The sequence below is a fragment of the Dendrobates tinctorius genome, unplaced genomic scaffold (genome assembly GCF_039654945.1).
Source record: "Dendrobates tinctorius isolate UK_male_01 unplaced genomic scaffold, ASM3965494v1 ptg000372l, whole genome shotgun sequence".
Taxonomy (NCBI): Eukaryota; Metazoa; Chordata; class Amphibia; order Anura; family Dendrobatidae; genus Dendrobates; species Dendrobates tinctorius.
Window position 1 is genome coordinate 884,074 of NW_027362038.1, and position 19,940 is coordinate 904,013.

Sequence of the window (19,940 nt, forward strand, 5' to 3'; positions counted from 1 at the left end):
GATCTAACGTGAGAGAAGATTCCAGTGCGGGGAAGACGGGAAACCTCCATATAGACGGCCGGTGGGGATGGAGGCAGTGACCGACTCTGGCCAAATCTGTCTCTAGAGCCGCAGTAGAAGATGAAGATGTCGTCCTCATCATGAAGGAGTTATTTCTCATGTCGCGTGTAATGAATCTCTCCTGCAGTATTGCTAATGCCGATTCCAGTGTCGGTAATGAGACGAGAATTAGCGTTATGGAAGATGAGTCTATGAGGAACGTGTTCAGCTGCCGACTCCGAGGAGGAAACTGCTTGTTGTCTGTGGCCTAAATATATAGGTTTTATTAGTAGATGTCAGGGGAGAAAACTAAACCCTGTAAGATAATAAATCTCCTCCTATGTTTCCCTTATTATCTCCAGTAATTGTATTATTACACAGGATTCTTATGCTGTTACATCGGATCATCTTCTTCTCATTCAGGTCTCTACAATATCGGATCCTCTCAGTGAAGATCTTCTACAGAAGAGAATTTTCCTGATTTACCCATCAAGGATGGATATGGACAGAGACAAGATGGCGGAGAGGATGTTACACCTCACCCTAGAGATCCTCTTCCGTCTCACTGGAGAGGTGAGAGATTCTGATGACGTCACATAACATCATTCTTATCTATGGGAATAACAGATGGACAGAACTGGAGAGGTGAGGACTCTGGAAATGTCTGTAGTGAGATTTATTAATGTGTCTCTCCATAACCAGGATTACACAGTGGTGAAGAAGACCTCTAGTGACCGCTGTCAGGACCCTGTGTCTGAGGGATGTGGAAGACCCCTGAGCCCAATCACGGGGCCTCCACCTCACCCCCTGATCCATGAGGACATCAATGACCAGAAGATCCTAGAACTCACCTACAAGATGATGGAGCTCCTGACTGGAGAGGTGACACTGCTGGGAATGCTGGGACATTATACAGTAACACTATGAAGGGATCGGGGGATGACGGTATCATTGTATGTGTCAGGTTCCTATAAGGTGTCAGGATGTCGCTGTCTATTTCTCCATGGAGGAGTGGGAGTATTTAGAAGGACACAGAGATCTGTACAGGAACGTCATAATGGAGGTTCCCCAGCCCCTCACATCTCCAGGTAATAGACAGGACTAAATACACACGGCCTATAATTATCTGTATGTAGAGAATAAATTCAGTCCCTGTATGTGTTTCCTCCAGATCTATCCAGTAAGACGACAACACCAGAGAGATGTCCCCGTCCTCTTCTTCCACAGGACTGGAAACAAGAAGATCCCAGTGCTCCTCAGGATCATCAGGTAGATGGAGAGAAGGTGTCAGGAGATCTCCCCTATGATGTGTAGACGGCTGTGAAAGTCTTGTGCTCAGTCTTGTTTTATCCACCAATATTATATGTTTTATACTTGTGTAATGAGAACGGTGGAGATGGCAGGATTAGAGCTGATCATAGATGGGACTTCTCCATCTGTCTGTGACTTTTACAATATTTGTTTCAGGGTGAAGATCTGACCCATATTAATACTACAGAGACATATGTGAGGGGTGATGAGCGGTGTAAAGAGGAGATTCCCACATATGACTACCCAGGTGAGTAGTAACCACTGAATGCAGAGAAGTCACAGATTCCTCTCAGTCACCGGCTGTGGCTGCTTTATCGGTGGTGTAGTCCGGCCGTATTACCATGATCACCATTTTCCCTCTAGACCACAACATTCTCCTCCACCCAAAACTGTTCAAATGACTTTGGGCATTGAAAGCCCTTTTCTATAGAACTTACAACCAATTACATTGTTTTCGATCCTAAGGAATTCAGATTACTGCACAATCTCTCCTGAAATGGGGAGCAATATTATTTTCTCTAATCTTCTGGTCAGGATTCATAGTAGCTCCAATGGTCCACCATAAATGAGGGCAACTCTGGTTTACTGTTGTCTAATCTGTATTTGTAGTTTTCAGTTAATGAGATTCTCGTGCTCTGGGGCGGGGCTGTGGGTGGGGCTGTGGGCGGGGCTTTATGTGGTGCTCTGATTACATATTCATCTGTATTGGCTTATGACAGGTCGCTGACCCCTCACTGACCTGCCCCCCATTATTACATGATGCATATAGAGTTGAGCGACTTTTGGTTTTTTAGGGTCGCGTTTCGTTTCGTGAAACCCGACTTTTCCAAAAGTCGGGTCGAGCAAGATCGTCCGATTATAGGGAAAAGTCGGGGTCGTCCCGAAGCAAGAAACCCAATGTAAGTCAATGGGGAATAAAAGTCGGCAGTGAGAGGAGGACAGGAAACACACCTACAGTGCCCATTTGAATGCCAAAAGCATCAATTCTTCTTACTTAAGCTTGTCAACCTTAATTAACTTCATAATACAAGTTACGCACTGAAAAATGGGGGTTATTTGGCTAAAGTTGTGGGGGGGGGAGGGCTGGCTGCAGGTTTTCATGTGCCCTGGGTGAAAGAGCGCCCCTTTAACACATACCACAACTCATCATGCTCCGATACGGCAGAGAAATAGCGGTATAGTACAATGAAAAATACTTCACTTTTTACATCTCATGACGAGGCCCATCTATTTCTCCATACAGAATCATTGGTCCCATATAATGTTTGAAGCAGTATATGATGAGCTCCACATAATGCTACAGTATATGTTGGTCCCCATGGATGAAGCTCCACTGTCTTATGGGCCCAAATAATGCTCCAAACATAATGGGCCCCATTTCTAATGCTCTAGTGTATAATGGGCCCTGTAAATGCTGCTCCAGTGTCTGATGTCCACCTTTGGAATGTTCCAGTGTATGGTGGGCCCCATCTATCATTCTCCAGAGTAACGTGCTCCCCAAAAATTGCTGTCCCAACATTGAAAACAATCAAATAAGTCTCCTCGCTAGGGAATCCCTGTACTAGTCTGGACTCCTCGTCGTCCCCATCTTCCATCTCACTGCACAGTATTTCAACCTTGCAAGTGCTGTGATCCTGAGCAAGCAGGGGGGGCCCACTCGTTGGTGACGGCACTGGCACAGGGCCCCTGATAGTACGGTGGTGTGTCTGATGGCGGGTGGGCCGAACCTGCACTTTCATCTGCAGCTTCCTCTTTGTCACCGTGTAAGATGGAACTGTATATGGGAAGGGTAACCTGAGTTCATCAGGGTCAGATTCAGGCCGTGTAGCGTGCGAGGGGAATGTAGTGGTCTGGGTCAATGTACCAGCAGATTCATCGAGCAGTGGCTGGGCATCAGTGCACTTGTGTCGCCCCCAGGAGTACGGTCGCCACAGTGGCATTACCTTCCTCCTAGGGAGTGTGATGTCATGCTTGGGAGCAACGAAGGATCTCTCTAGCAGGTTAACTGATTGGGCGGCGTTATTACCACGAGTCATGACCCTCCAAACAGCGTTCATGAAGGCAAAGTGTTTGTTTTACGTGGGCAGTATGGTTGCAAAGCTGAACCTTAAAGGAATGTCCAGAAGGGCACCACCAGGAGTAGAGCCTACGGTTAAATTCGACTCCACCTGGGAAACCTCAACCATGCCAGCTACAGAACAGATGCACACATTGCAAGCTTAATTCCGTTAACGAACGAGACTCCGTCATGCCCCGCGGTCCGAGTCCGGCTTACTAGAGGGACACGTGAGGCTCTGGAACATGAGATTGGCCAATAACTGGTGTGTCATGCCCTTACATGTCCATGGCTGCATGTGCGCTACACTGAAAAGGCGAGCGTTTGTCGCTTACAGGTGCAGATAACCCGCTGAACAACGTTAGTGATGGGGATCACTGATTACAATTATTACCCGCGAACAATGATTTCCCAGTAAGTGCAGGTCAACTGCAGTTCCGGAATTAGGCCTAACCGTCATTCCTGAAAACATGAAAAACTTACGTGTGCAAACCACAGGTGCTGTAGCTTGCTTAACAGCTCGCCAGCCGTTCTCACACCCAGTATGGATTACACGTGATTGCACAAAGGTTAGAAAGGGTACCGTATCCCCAGATAACATGTATGGATAGCATACACATTCAAAATATATGTCTCAGGAGGCAGGCTCAGACGGTGTTAGGCCCAGTATGGATTGCACGTGATTGCACAAAGGTTAGAAAGGGTACCGTATCCCCGGATAACATGTATGGATAGCGTACACATTCAAAATATATGTCTCAGGAGGCAGGCTCAGACGGTGTTAGGCCCAGTATGGATTGCACGTGATTGCACAAAGGTTAGAAAGGGTACCGTATCCCCGGATAACATGTATGGATAGCGTACACATTCAAAATATATGTCTCAGGAGGCAGGCTCAGACGGTGTTAGGCCCAGTATGGATTGCACGTGATTGCACAAAGGTTAGAAAGGGTACCGTATCCCCGGATAACATGTATGGATAGCGTACACATTCAAAATATATGTCTCAGGAGGCAGGCTCAGACGGTGTTAGGCCCAGTATGGATTGCACGTGATTGCACAAAGGTTAGAAAGGGTACCGTATCCCCGGATAACATGTATGGATAGCGTACACATTCAAAATATATGTCTCAGGAGGCAGGCTCAGATGGTGTTAGGCCCAGTATGGATTGCACGTGATTGCACAAAGGTTAGAAAGGGTACCGTATCCCGGATAACATGTATGGATAGCGTACACATTCAAAATATATGTCTCAGGAGGCAGGCTCAGACGGTGTTAGGCCCTGTATGGATTGCACGTGATTGCACAAAGGTTAGAAAGGGTACCGTATCCCCGGATAACATGTATGGATAGCATACACATTCAAAATATATGTCTCAGGAGGCAGGCTCAGACGGTGTTAGGCCCAGTATGGATTGCACGTGATTGCATAAAGGTTAGAAAGGGTACCGTATCCCCGGATAACATGTATGGATAGCGTACACATTCAAAATATATGTCTCAGGAGGCAGGCTCAGACGGTGTCAGGCCCAGTATGGATTTGACGGGATTGCACAAAGGTTAGAAAGGGTACCGTATCCCCGGATAACATGTATGGATAGCATACACATTCAAAATATATGTCTCAGGAGGCAGGCTCAGACGGTGTCAGGCACGGTATGGATTTGACGGCCCAGATTACACAGCGGAGGAGCAGGGAGAGGTAAAGATTGCAAATGCTGGGGCCCTGCCCAAGCAAGGGGGGCCCACTCGTGGGCGTCGGTACTGGCACTGGGCCCCTCATAGTACAGCGGTGTGTCTGACGGCGGGTGTGCACTACCACCGTCAGAGACACTTGATTGCACTATGAGGGACCCTGTGCCAGTGCCCGCGCCCAAGAGTCGGCCTACCCACCTGTCCAGGGCAACGGCACTCGCACGGTGTCGTGCGCTAGGTGGTGACCCCGGCCATGGGGGGGAGGCAGCACAGTTAGGGAGTTTTAGAAAGTGGCATATGTTGATGTTGGACATTCAGCTGATGCAAAAGGCGAAATAGGTCAAGTCCCAGGAAGAGGTGGACCAAAGCAAGCCATTTTTCTGTCACCCTATGTGTCATCAGGGGAAGGTGGGACAAAATCCTTGGAAACCCATGCATGGTTAATTTTAATGAAGGTTAGATCATCCACATTTTGGGTTGACAGACGGGTCCTTTTTTCTGTCAGGATTGATCCAGCTGCACTGAAGACTCTTTCCGATAGCACACTTGCAGCTGGGCAAGCGAGCTCCTGTAAGGCATATTGTGCCAATTCAGGCCAGGTGTCCAGTTTAGCGGCCCAATAGTCAAAGGGGAATGACCTGTGTGGGAGAACATCGATATGGGAGGAAAAGTAGTTTGTAACCATGGTTGACAACTGCTGTCTCCTGTCACTTTCCATCGATGCAGTATTACCAGTTGTGTGAGCGGTATTTGAAAAATCAGTCCATAACATTGTCATGAAACCCCTGTCTCCAACACCACTTCTGCTGTGTGCACCACGAACACCTCTGCCAAGCTGCCCCCGGCCCGTAAGGCTCGTGTGAGAACCATCACCGCTGCTGTGTGCTGGGAATGCCTCAAGCAACCGATTTACCAGAGTTGCTTGTTTATTAGCCAATATTAGGTCAAGGTTCTCCTGTGGCATGATGTTTTGTAATTTGCCTTTATAGCGTGGATCCAGGATGCTGGCCAACCTGTAGTCGTCATCGTTCATCATTTTGGCAATGCGGGGGTCCCTTTTTAGGATCCGCAAGGCATAATCTGACATGTGGGCCAATGTTCCCGGTGTCAATGATGCACTGCGAGTGCTGGTTGGAAGAGCACTTTCTGGCAAATCCACATCCCTCCAGTCACGCACAAACCCTGTACCAGACCTTGCCACGCCAACATTTTCACTTGCCCCACGAGATGCATCCTCCTCCCCTAAGTAATCATCCCCATCATCATCCTCCTCCTCCTCTTCTTCCTCCACCTCGTCCAGGAGAGGTCCCTGAGCAGACAATGGCTGAATGTCATCAAGGATTCCCTCCTCCTCTTCCTCCTCATCAACATTGGCTGCAGACGCCTGCTCCTTAAGGTGCGTCAAAGTTTGCATGAGCAGACGCATAAGTGGGATGCTCATGCTTAGGATGGTGTCGTCTGCGCTTACCAGCCGTGTGCATTCCTCAAAACACTGAAGGACTTTACAGAGGTCTTTCAGCTTCGACCACTGCACACCTGTCAACTCCATGTCTGCTCTCAAAGTGCCTGGCCGTGTATCCTCCCACAAATGCATTATGGCCTGCCTCTGCTCGCACAGCCGCTCCACCATGTGCAGGGTGGAGTTCCACCTTATTGCAATGTCGATAATGAGGTGGTGGTTGGGAAGGTGGAGCAATCGCTGCAGCTTCTGCATACGAACGGAGTGTACAGGCGACCGGCGGATGTGTGCGCACAGTCTTCGCACCTTCTGGAGCAGGGCTGTTAACTCCGGATAATTTTTGAGGAAGCACTGCACCACCAGATTCAAGGTGTGAGCCAAGCAAGGTATGTGGCTGAGTTTTGAAAGGGCTATGACTGCCACAAAATTACGGCCATTATCACTAACTACCTTGCCTGCCTCAAGATGTACACTGCCCAGCCATGACTCAGTTTGTCGCTTCAAGTACTCGGCCAGCACCTCGGCGGTATGTCTGTCGCCCAAACACATCATCTGCAACACAGCCTGCTGACGCTTTCCACTAGCTGCTCGATAGGGGGACACATCGTGTGCAACAGTGGCAGCTGCAGATGGAGTGCTCGTATGACTGCGCTCTGTGGACGAGCTTTCGCTTCTGGAGGAGGAGGAGGAGGGTGGAACGCCTACAGCCAACTGTTTCCTATACCGTGGGCTAGGCAGCACTGTCCCACCACCGCTGTCCCCTGTGGACCCTGCATCCACCACATTAACCCAGTGCGCAGTGATGGACACGTAACAGCCCTGGCCATGCCGACTGGACCATGCATCAGTTGTGAGGTGCACCTTTCCGCTCACTGACTGCTTGAGTGCATGGACAATGCGGTCTTTCACATGATGGTGGAGGGCTGGGATGGCTTTGCGAGAGAAGAAGTGGCGACTGGGTAGGTCATAGCGTGGTACTGCATAGGCCATGAGTTCGCGGAAAGCTGTGCTTTCCACCAACCGAAAGGGCATCATCTCAAACGAGATTAGTTTGGCAATGTGGGCGTTCAAACCCAGTGTACGCGGATGAGAGACTGAGTACTTTCTTGACCTACTCATAGTGTCTGGGAGGGTGAGCTGGACTTGAGAGCTGCATATGGTGGAAGTAGCGGTGGACAGGGCGGACTGAGAGAGGGTTGATGATGGTGATGGAGTTGGTGTTCTTTCTGATGGCCTAGAATCAGTCTTTCGTTGATATAACAGTGGGATTCCCTAACTGCTGTGGCCTTACAACGACACCTCAACATTTGCTGCTGTGCTAACCGGTGGGCTTACAGTGGGGGAAACAATGTAGCGTTGATGACTACCTTCGTTGTGATCAGTTGCACATGTGGCACTTGAGGTTTGGTGTTGTGTCCACGCTTGCAAGTGCATGCTGGTTAAATGTCTAAGCATGCAACTGGTATTCAAATTTTTCAGATTTTTCCCTCGGCTAAAGGTCTTGGCGCACTTCTTACAGATAACCTTGGCCTGATCATGAGGATATTGTTCAAAAAAGTGCCACACTGCACTCTTCCTACTTTGGCAGACATTTTGCGGCCTAGCACGCTGTGATCTTTTGACCCTCTGGACAAGCTGTCCAGCAACTCTTTTGATGTTTGGAACCTGTCTTTGGAGTGCTCCGGGCCTGCCAGATAACAGCTGTTGCGATGTCGATGTCTGCTGTGGATGCTCCTCATCTGAGCTATTGGAAGCAGCACCCTCTTCCCCCAATGGATGCCAATCTGGGTCAACAACTGGGTCATCCATCACCTCCTCTTCTATGTCATGTGCACCTTCCTCTGTGTCACCGTGTATGGTGGTATAGTGTGCGGGAAGGGGCACCTGAGTCTCATCAGGGTCAGAATCTGGCTCTGTACACTGCGAGGACAATGTAGTGCTCTGAGTGAATGTACCAGCAGAATCATCCATCAGCGGCTGTGCATCAGTGCACTCCATGTCAGATTCATCTTGGCCTGGGTAATTCACCATTTCACTTGATAATCCAGGCATGGTATGTGAAAACAGCTCCATGGAGTAATCAGTAGTATGGCCTGCGTCATCCTTCAATCTTGGTTGGGGTGAAGGACACAAGGAAAGGTGTGGTTCATGAACATGAGCCTCCAATGACGACTCAGTGCTTTCACTTTTTACAACTGAAGAAGAGGAGGCGATAGAGCTGGAGGCTGAGTCAGCAATGTAAGACAAAACTTTTTCCTGATGCTCTGGCTTTAAAAGCGGTTTGCCAACTCCTAGAAAACTAAGCGCTCGAGGCCTTATGTAGCCAGACAATGACGCAGGCTCAACACCTCCTGCATTCGGTCCTATTTTGCTCTTGCCACTACCATCAGATCCACCACCAACACCATCATTACCAGCTGCCAACCCCCGCCCAATTCCACGGCCTCTTCCACCAGCCTTCCTCATTTTTGGTAGAAATGTAGACAAAATCCAACAAACTATATAGCATGTAAAACAAGGTATAAGGTGTCTATAGGACAGGGGAGATTTTGAATTTCTGCACACACTTTTGGACACTGGACACTTTTGGATTGTGTGAGGCCCAATGAATATCTGAGCGCTATGTGACAGGCTCGATGGCACAGCTGTGACCTAAGTGACTAGAGGATAAGTGAGATTTTGAATCTCTGCACACACTTTTGGACACTGGACACTTTTGGATTGTGTGAGGCCCAATGAATATCTGAGCGCTATGTGACAGGCTCGATGGCACAGCTGTGACCTAAGTGACTAGAGGATAAGTGAGATTTTGAATCTCTGCACACACTTTTGGACACTGGACACTTTTGGATTGTGTGAGGCCCAATGAATATCTGAGCGCTATGTGACAGGCTCGATGGCACAGCTGTGACCTAAGTGACTAGAGGATAAGTGAGATTTTGAATCTCTGCACACACTTTTGGACACTGGACACTTTTGGATTGTGTGAGGCCCAATGAATATCTGAGCGCTATGTGACAGGCTCGATGGCACAGCTGTGACCTAAGTGACTAGAGGATAAGTGAGATTTTGAATCTCTGCACACACTTTTGGACACTGGACACTTTTGGATTGTGTGAGGCCCAATGAATATCTGAGCGCTATGTGACAGGCTCGATGGCACAGCTGTGACCCAAGTGACTAGAGGATAAGTGAGATTTTGAATCTCTGCACACACTTTTGGACACTGGACACTTTTGGATTGTGTGAGGCCCAATGAATATCTGAGCGCTATGTTACAGGCTCGATGGCACAGCTGTGACCTAAGTGACTAGAGGATAAGTGAGATTTTGAATCTCTGCACACACTTTTGGACACTGGACACTTTTGGATTGTGTGAGGCCCAATGAATATCTGAGCGCTATGTGACAGGCTCGATGGCACAGCTGTGACCTAAGTGACTAGAGGATAAGTGAGATTTTGAATCTCTGCACACACTTTTGGACACTGGACACTTTTGGATTGTGTGAGGCCCACTGATATCTGAGCGCTATGTGACAGGCTCGATGGCACAGCTGTGACCTAAGTGACTAGAGGATAAGGGAGATTGGATTGCTTTTAAAAAAGCAGTTTGTGGAGCAGTGGGTAAACAGCAATGCCAGCCTGTCAGGAAGCCTTAAAAGGCAGCCCAACAACCAAAACCACTGATACACCACAATATAGCCTCCCCTTGCACTGCACACACAGTGACTGGTGTGTTGTGCAGGCCAAATTGCTATCAGCAGCAGAAGCAGTTTTTTTTTCTTCTCAGCAGGACAAAAAAAAAAAATTGGGATTGCTTTTAAAAAAGCAGTTTGAGGCCCAATGAATATCTGAGTGCTATGTGACAGGCTCGATGGCACAGCTGTGACCAAAGTGACTAGAGGATAAGGGAGATTGGATTGCTTTTAAAAAAGCAGTTTGCGGAGCAGTGGGTAAACAGCAATGCCAGCCTGTCAGGAAGCCTTAGAAGGCAGCCTAACAACCAACACCACTGATACACCACTATATAGCCTCCCCTTGCACTGCACACACAGTGACTGGTGTGTTGTGCAGGCCAAATCGCTAGCAGCAGAAGCAGTTTTTTTGTCTTCTTCCCTGCCTAACGCTCTCCCTACAGAATCAGCAGCAACCTCTCCCTATACTGAGATCGGCAGAAGTAAGATGGCGGTCGGCGTGCACGCCCTTTTATACCCCCTGTGACACCCACCAAAGCAAGCCAATCACTTGCATGCCCTTCTGAAAGATGGTGGTGACCCGTGCCTATGTCATCACGTTGCCCACAGTGTCCGTGGATCCTGATTGGCTGAAAAAGAGCGCAAAACAAACTTTTGAAACGCGACTTTGACGCGTAAGTCGCCGACCTTGTGGCCGACCTCATCCTAGGGTCGGGTTTCGTTTCATGAAACCCGACTTTGCTAAAAGTCGGCGACTTTTGAATTTTTTCGACCCGTTTCGCTCAACTCTAGATGCATATAATAGCATTGATGTTATTGGTGATAATGCCTATAATATTGTGGCTATTGTGAGGCTTAGAAAGAAATTACATCCAGCACAATGTCACCGGCGATGGCGGCGCCTGCGCAGTAGCATCTATATCAACTATATCAAATTTTTTTGTTAGGAAGTTATAAGGGTTAAAAGTTAAACAGCGATTTCTCATTTTTACAACAAAATTTACAAAACCATTTTTTTAGGGACCACCTCACATTTGAAATGAGTTTGGGGGGTCAATATGACAGAAAATACCCAAAAGTGACACCATTCTAAAAACTGCACCCCTCATGCTACTCAAAACTACATTCAAGAAGTTACTTAACCCTTCAGGTGCTTCACTGAAATGAATGGAATGTGGAAGGAAAAAATAAACATTTACTTTAATTTTCTTTCACAAAAATTTTCCTTTAGACCTATTTTTTTTTTAGTTTCGCCAGGGTAACAGGAGAAAATGGACTATACATTTTGTTGTGCAATTTCTCCTGAGCATGCCGATACCCCATATGTGAGGGAAATCTACTGTTTGGGTGCACGGCAGGGCTCGGAAGGGAAGGCGCTCCATTTGATTTTTTGAATGTAAAATATACTGTAATAATTAGCGGTTGCCATGTCGTGTTTGGAGAGCCCCTGATATGCCTAAACAGTGGAAACCACCAACAAGTGACACCATTTTAGAAACTAGACCTCTTAGGGAACTTATCCAGATGTGTATTGAGCACCTTCAACCCACAGGTGCTTCACAGAAGTTTATAACATGGCGCCATGCAAATAAAAAAAAATACGATTTTTCACAAATCTTTTTAGCTCCATATTTTGCATTTTCATAAGGGTAACGGGAGAAATTGCTCCATACAATTTGTTGTGCAATTTCTCCTGAGCTCGCCGATACCCCACATGTGGGAGAATACTACTGTTTCGGCGCATGGCAGGGCTTGGAAGGGAAGGAGCGCTGTATTGGAGAGCAGATTTTGCTGGAAGTGTTTGTGGGTGACATGTCACATTGTCAGAGCCCCTGAGGTGCCAGAACAGCAAAATCCCCCAAAAGTGACTGCATTTTACAAAATACTACCCTGAATGAATTCTTCTAGTGGTGCAGTGAGCATACTGACCCCACAGCTGTTCCATAGAAAATTATACCATTGCGCAGTGAAGAAAAAATAATTACTGTATTTTTTGGACTATAAGACGCACCCCAAATTTTCAAAAGGAAAATAGGGGAGAAAATTGTGCAAAATGGGGGTCCATCTTACATCCGAATTCAGCTTACCGGGGGGGTGGAATCAGCACAGGTGCAAGAGTGGTCACAGACGTTGTTCGGTGGTCCAGGCTGGTGCGGTGGCTTCCGGAAGCTCCCATTCCAGGCTGGTGTGGCAGCGGTGCTCTGTGCTTGGGTGGAAGTGCTCTGCGTTGGGTCGGCAGCACTCCACCTGTGGCGGCGGCAGCGCTCTGTGCTGGGGCAGCGGCACCCTGTGCTGCGTGGGGGGCTTTGCCGCCATTTTGTCAAAGCCTTAAGCCCCTGCAGCTCCATTGCTGTGATGCGATGGCCTCCGGGAGAATGGCAGGTGGGGGCGGCACATGCTCAGATTTAGATCTCGGCAACGAGATCTCGGGGCGAGATCTGAATCTGAGCATGCGCCGTTCCCAGCGGCCATTTTTCTGGAGACCACCGCATCGTAGCAATGAAACTGCAGGGGTCTCTGGACTTTGACAAAATTCCAGTGGAGCCCTCCACGCAGCACAGAGCGCCGCCGCCACAGCATTTGTAAGTAAATTCCTACTATAAGACGCATCCCTATTTCCCCACTAAATTTTTTGGCAAAAAGTGCGTCTTATAGTCTGAAAAATATGGTACATTTTTATCACTAAAATGTTGTTTTAACCCCAGATATTACATTGGAAATTAGGTAGATAGGTAAATGGTCACTAAACCCAGAGATGAATTCACAGAGGGGGGGTCATTTCTAATTCCCAGAGGGGTGTCATTTCTAAAATGGGGTCACTTCAGGGGGGATTCTGCTGTTGTGGCACTTTGGAGAGCCGCTAAGTGCTAGAACAACAGAATCCCCCCCTGAAGTGACCCCATTTTGGAAATGACACCCCTCTGGGAATTCATCTATGAATATAGTGAACATTTTCTCTACATGGATGATTTCCAGAAACTCGTAGTGGAAGTTTTAGAGCAAAAATTGAAAAAATGTCATTGTAGTGCCCAATATATTGTGCCCAGCTTGTGTCTCTGGAGACCTCCCCCCACCTACCACCGGAAATTGTTAAGTCAGCTCTACTCAAATGTGTCTGTCACTAAATAAACCAAATGCTTGAATGTCAAAACAGTTCAAAGACGTGGTTCTGTGTGGAAGATTGTAAAGCCATCATGGAGGCATAAGGCTGGCAATGATGGGCATTGTGGGTAATAATAGCGGGTATCATGCCTCATTCCTCTCTAGGAACATACACTACATCTTCTCTGGGGTTCTTTCTTGTTTCAGTTACTGGGATGAGTGCAATAAAATGTCACTCAGTGAGTCTTCTGACGTCTTCAGATTATAAAGGATTGGCGGGGACAAAATTCTCAAAAACAAGATTTTCAGTGACCTTTTCCTGATAATCAAGGAAAATATCTGCATTTCCGGCTTTTTTGTATAACACAAAAGAATTATATGTGGCCACCTGAAACAAATACATGACTAACTTTTTATACCAGATATATGATTTTCTTGATACCTGGTATGGCTGTAGAACCTGATCTGCAAGGTCCACACCCCCATATATTTGTTGTAGTCAATGACAGACCCAGGTTTTGGAGTAGTGGATCCCTGTTGGTCTGCAGTGGCCCTTGTGGAATCTGTGTGGATCGAGCTCAGGATAAAAATATCTTTATCCTTATACTTAAGGGCAAGCAGCTCTCCATTGTGTAAAGCCCCTGACTGCCCCTTTCGGAACTTTTTGCTGACCAATGATTGTGGAAACACCTGACGGTTTTTGCGAATAGTCCCACAAGCCCCTATGTTATGTTCAACCAGACTTTTAAATAGGGGTATGCTGGTGTAGAAGTTGTCAACATACAGATTGTAGCCTTTTTGTAAAAATGGCGTTATCAGCTCCCAAATGATTTTTCCCTATGTCCCCAGATAAGTAGGGCCTCCTGGTGGGTTTAGTTGGCTATCTTTCTCCTCATAAATGCGAAAAGCTGATGTGTATCCGGTTGGACTCTCGCACATTTTATAGAGCCTTATTCCAAAAATTGCCCTCTTAGAAGGAATAAATTGCTTGAGGTGCAGTCTTCCTTTTCCTTTTCTGTGATGATGGGTCTGATTTTGAATAGTCTGTCATGTTCAGGGACATTTCTGGGCAGGCATTGACTATTGTCGTTAAAATGACAAAATCTCATGAGCATTTCATAATGGGTCCTACGAAGAACAGCAGAAAACATAGGGGTGGCTTGAACAGGGCAGTTGGACCAATAGGACCGAATGGTTATTTTTTTTAACAAGTTCCATATTGAATGTAAGTCCTAAAAATGTTTTCCTTTCTAGGACATTAGTTTGTCCATAAATTTGACCTAGCATAATAGGATCGTGGATTCTGGCTGATGAATTGGGACACATATAAATTTGTAGGACAATATGCTCTAGCAAGCTATCTGTCAGAAACAAATTAAAAAAATAATCGTTCCAAAATTTTCCACCTCCACATTTATACCAGGAATGGCATTAAAATTAGGGATGAATGGAGTAGCCGAATCCGAAGCCTCCCATCTGGGAAATGCTACATCAAGAGGCAAAGCCCCTTGGACATTGGTGTGCGCCAATTCACGAGCACTAGGGACAGCGCTAGTACTGGGCTTTGTTCCCTGAGTTGGAGACATTTCTCCAGAAGCGCTATTTGTCCTTCTTGTTGTACTGGTCCTTGTGTGTGAGGATGGACCAGAATCACTGCTCATTTCTGAGCTATCACTGTCGCTGCTACTAAAACCCTCGAAATCCACATCGCCATCTGACACTGAACTTTCTTCACTGTCAGAACATAAAAGTGCATAAGCCTCCTCTGCACTATAATACTGACGGGCCATTTTATTCGTTTATAGTTTTTTTTCTCCGGAAATAGAAAACTCTCACGTAACATGACTGACGTGACCAAATTATTGGGGAGACAATTGAGAAAAGCCTAATTCTTTAGCCTACCCCAAACTGTAGAATAAACCCTAACTTTAGCCTAACAGTAACCCTAACTTTTGCCTATCAGTAACCCCAACTTTTGCCTAACAGTAACCCAACTTTTGCCTAACAGTAACCCAACTTTTGCCTAACAGTAACCCAACTTTTGCCTAATAGTAACCTTAACTTTTGCCTAACAGTAACCCAACTTTTGCCTAACAGTAACCTTAACTTTCGCCTGACAGGAACCCTTTAGCCCCCGTCTCACATAGCGAGATCGATTTTGTGATGCATCAGCGATCTCACCTGCGTTCTCGCTACTTGTGACACATAGCGGCGATTGGGCCCCTGCTGCGGTGTTGCTGATCATGCTCGAATGTCCTGGGCCATTTTTTGATCGCTGGTGTCCCGCGGGCCAGCATGCATCGCTGTGTTTGACAGGGACAATGAGGAATGACCTCAGTACTACAGGTCTGAGAGACCGGATCCCAACGACTGTCGTATCATTCTATATCGCTGCTGCGTCGCTGTGAGATCTGACTTTGACATCTCACCAGCGACCATGTAGCGATGCACCAGCGATTCCTATTAGGTCATATCATTGTCGGGATCGCTGGTGCATCGCCAAGCGTGACAGTACTCTTACTTTAGCCCCAACACTAACCCTAACTATAGCATTAACTCTAACCTGCCTTGACTAAGGGTGCTGAGACTCTAGAAATGCGTTGAGAATGCAAGCATCTGTATTTTCTATGCAGGCATTTTAACTTCCTCTTTGTAACGTCTGATGTGAATAAAGAAATCTGTTTTCACAACATCGTGGAGCTGGAGAACTTCTTCCAATTATTTTTGCCTATGTAACATTGATTGGTTTCTTTATATTTGATATTTGGGAGGCAGAATGAACAAACAGTTGAACACCACACACTACTGGCTCATCCAACAAGGTTTTCTATTAGACTGTGAACTGTCATTGTCTTGGTAAATAATTAAAGTTTTTTACATAGTTTGCCATTTTTATGGACAGTTTAAGTAGAAATGTTCAAAAATATAAAACTCAAGGATATTTTATTAAAAAAATTGTTTTTTTATCCTAGAAGATGACTGTACCAAGCGATCAGAGGGACAGCTGACATCTTCAATTTTTAAATCTAATGATCTTGAGATCCTACAAGATACAACTGAAGTGAATGCTATTACTCCAGATATATCATCACCTATTCACAGTAAAGATCTGTCATCTGATCCTATGAAACAAGTCACATCTTCTGATTCTTTACCGATTACTAAGGAAATTCAAAGTCACAAAAGAGACATTAAAAAACAAACTGCTCCTAAAGCAAAGAAGCCATTTTCATGTTCAGAATGTGGGAAATGTTTTAACACGAAATCACAATTGGTTAATCACCATAGGACTCACACAGGGGAGAAGCCTTTTTCCTGTTCAGAATGTGGGAAATGTTTTAGCCGGAAAGAGCATCTTATTAATCACCAGAGAACTCACACAGGGGAGAAGCCGTTTTCCTGTTCAGAATGTGGGAAATGTTTTAAACAGAAAGAGCATCTTATTAATCACCAGAGAACTCACACAGGGGAGAAGCTTTTTTCATGTTCAGAATGTGGGAAATGTTTTACTCAGAAACCAAATCTTGTTACACATCAGAGAATTCACACAACAGAGAAGCCATATTCATGTTCAGAATGTGGGAAATATTTTAAATGGAAAGTAAGTCTTGATCGCCATCAGAGAACTCACACAGGGGAGAAGCCTTTTTCCTGTTCAGAATGTGGGAAATGTTTTACTCATAATTCAAATCTTGTTAGACATCAGAGAATTCACACAGCAGAGAAGCCATATTCATGTTCAGAATGTGGGAAATGTTTTAAATGGAAAGTAAGTCTTGATCGCCATCAGAGAACTCACACAGGGGAGAAGCCTTTTTCATTTTCTTAATGTGGGAAATGTTTTACTCAGAAACCAAATCTCATTACACATCAAAGAATTCACACAGCAGAGAAGCCATATTCATGTTCAGAATGTGAGAAATATTTTAAATGGAAAGTAAGTCTTGATCGCCATCAGAGAACTCACACAGGGGAGAAGCCTTTTTCCTGTTCATAATGTGGGAAATGTTTTAGCCGGAAAGAGCATCTTATTAATCACCAGAGAACTCACACAGGGGAGAAACCTTTTTCCTGCTCAGAATGTAGGAAATGTTTTAACCAGAAAGAGCATCTTATTAATCACCAGAGAACTCACACAGGAGAGAAGCTTTTTTCATGTTCAGAATGTGGGAAATGTTTTACTCAGAAACCAAATCTTGTTACACATCAGAGAATTCACACAGCAGAGAAGCCATATTCATGTTCAGAATGTCGGAAATATTTTAAATGGAAAGTAAGTCTTGAAAGCCATCAGAGAACTCACACAGGGGAGAAGCCTTTTTCCTGTTCAGAATGTGGGAAATGTTTTACTCATAATTCAAATCTTGTTAGACATCAGAGAATTCACACAGCAGAGAAGCCATATTCATGTTCAGAATGTGGGAAATGTTTTAAATGGAAAGTAAGTCTTGATCGCCATCAGAGAACTCACACAGGGGAGAAGCCTTTTTCATTTTCTTAATGTGGGAAATGTTTTACTTGGAAATCAACTGTTAATAAACATCAGAGATGTCACATAGGGGAGAAGCCTTTTTTATGTTCAGAATGTTGGAAACGTTTTAACCAAAATTAGATCTTCTTAAAGGGGTTGTCTCTTGTCATTCCTCATGTTTGCTGACAAAAGGATAAAACTAAACTTTATTAACTCAAAATGTAAAACTATACCCATAAATTTACCCCCTGAAGGTTAGTCAGAAGATGACTAATAGAAAAAACATGTACCCCACGTTTCAGTAGATAGGGTGATAGGGTATACACACGCACTCTCCAAGCCTCTCATTTCTGTGAGTTTTGTCATCCTCACCAAAGGCGACTCATCAGCAGACTACATTTAATATTTATCTATATTCAAGCCAGACTAGATGGAAAAAAACTAAAATCATGTATCATGTTATCCGAAACAGTCAGAAAACTAGCCCCATATTGGCAGATTCCAGACCTCAGACTATATACTGTGTAAGTTTATAACCCACTCCAGTGTCAGGAATAGATATTATGTGAAAATACAGTATAATTCTTGTGTTTTTCTCCTATAGGGACTGCCCTAGTTTGGTAATGTAACTGCTGTTAATTAGTAGTGCAAACAAATTGTCCTAGACTAAACTCAGTCTTCAGACGGCCCAATATGTACCACTCAGGGAAAACTTACCTGCTCCAAAGATCATTAGCAGCTTCTAACTAATGGCCATGCTGCGGTCTGTCAGGGAATGAGTGCAATATCGGTATAAAGACTAGGGATATGTGCAATCATAATGTCTGGGAGATGTGTGCCATTATTTAGTATGAATAAGGTAAGTGTTCCCTGAGCGGTATATACGGTATTTTCACATACTATCTATTCCTGACACTGGAGGGGCTTATAAACTTACACAGTATATAGTTTGAGGTCTGGGATCTGCCAATATCTGGCTAGTTTTCTGACTGTTTCGGATAACATGATACATGATTTTAGGGTTTTCTTCATCTAGTCCCGCTTGAATATAGTTCAATATTAAATAGTCTCCTGATGAATGAATGATGAATCCAATGAATATTCATTTCTCTTAAGTAGCAGCACATGTGACCGCCGGCAGCAGTAGGATGTCGGTGGCTGATACTGCGCTCTACTGAAGAGCAATGAATACTCACCGTGATCTTTGAGGAACAGTCCTGGCGAGTACTCCAGCAAATGTAATTTTTTTTATGTTTTCTGATGGGGCCATGCATACCAGGATGGGGGTGGGGGCAATAGGGATGGGGCCATACATAACAGGATCGGGATGGGGGCCAATCGTACCAGAATAGAGATGGGGCCCTGCATACTAGCATAGGGATGAAGGCGATCATTCCTGTCAGGATAGGGATGAGGGATCCATGCATTCCAGGATAGGGGATGAGGGATCCATGCATACCAGGATAGGGATGAGGGATCCATGTATACCAGGGTAGGGATGAGGGGGCCATGTGTATCAGGATAGGGATGAGGGGGCCATATATACCAGGATAGGGGATATTAAGTACAGAATTGACCACATTTTTTGCTTCAATTTTTTTCCTAATTTCCTCCTCTAAACCTAGGTGTGTGTTTATAGTCCAAAAAATACGGTATATATCTTAAATAATAGAGTGACACACTGGCGCTAGTCTACTTGGCCCAGAAGAAAAAATTGGGTGTTCCCAGATGCTGCTGGTGATTGACAGGTTCTGTGCTAATACCTGCTAAAAAGAGACAAGCTTAAAATAGTAATTACACCGTGCTATACTGGGAAAGACAAGGGTTAACATTAGACTACTCACTTGATAATGTATAGAAAAAACAAGATGTCCTGGAGGCTGGTTGCCTGGTCTTGGAAATATGGATAGCTGGCACAAAACGTGAGATGAATAAATGAATGAATAAATAAATAAAGCCTATTTTTTTTTTTTTTGGTTTTGTTTTAGAAAATAAGCTACTTACTTGTTAGTGTATAGAAAAAACGCAATGCCCTTAAGGCTGATCGCTTTGTCTTGAAAATGTAAGTAGCTGCCAATAAAGTGAATGAATAAATAAAGAAGTAGAGTACG

The 19,940-nt window shown here is 45.3% G+C and overlaps 1 protein-coding gene across 1 annotated transcript; it reads left to right on the forward strand.

Annotated features, from left to right (window-relative positions):
* The first annotated feature begins 1,515 nt into the window (after positions 1-1,515).
* Positions 1,516-17,984, forward strand: LOC141075809 (uncharacterized). The gene is made up of 2 exons (XM_073562952.1): positions 1,516-1,597; positions 16,331-17,984. The coding sequence occupies exon 2, from the start codon at positions 16,483-16,485 to the stop codon at positions 17,185-17,187; it is 705 nt and encodes a 234-aa protein (XP_073419053.1). The 5' UTR covers positions 1,516-1,597; positions 16,331-16,482; the 3' UTR covers positions 17,188-17,984.
* The last annotated feature ends 1,956 nt before the right edge of the window (positions 17,985-19,940 follow it).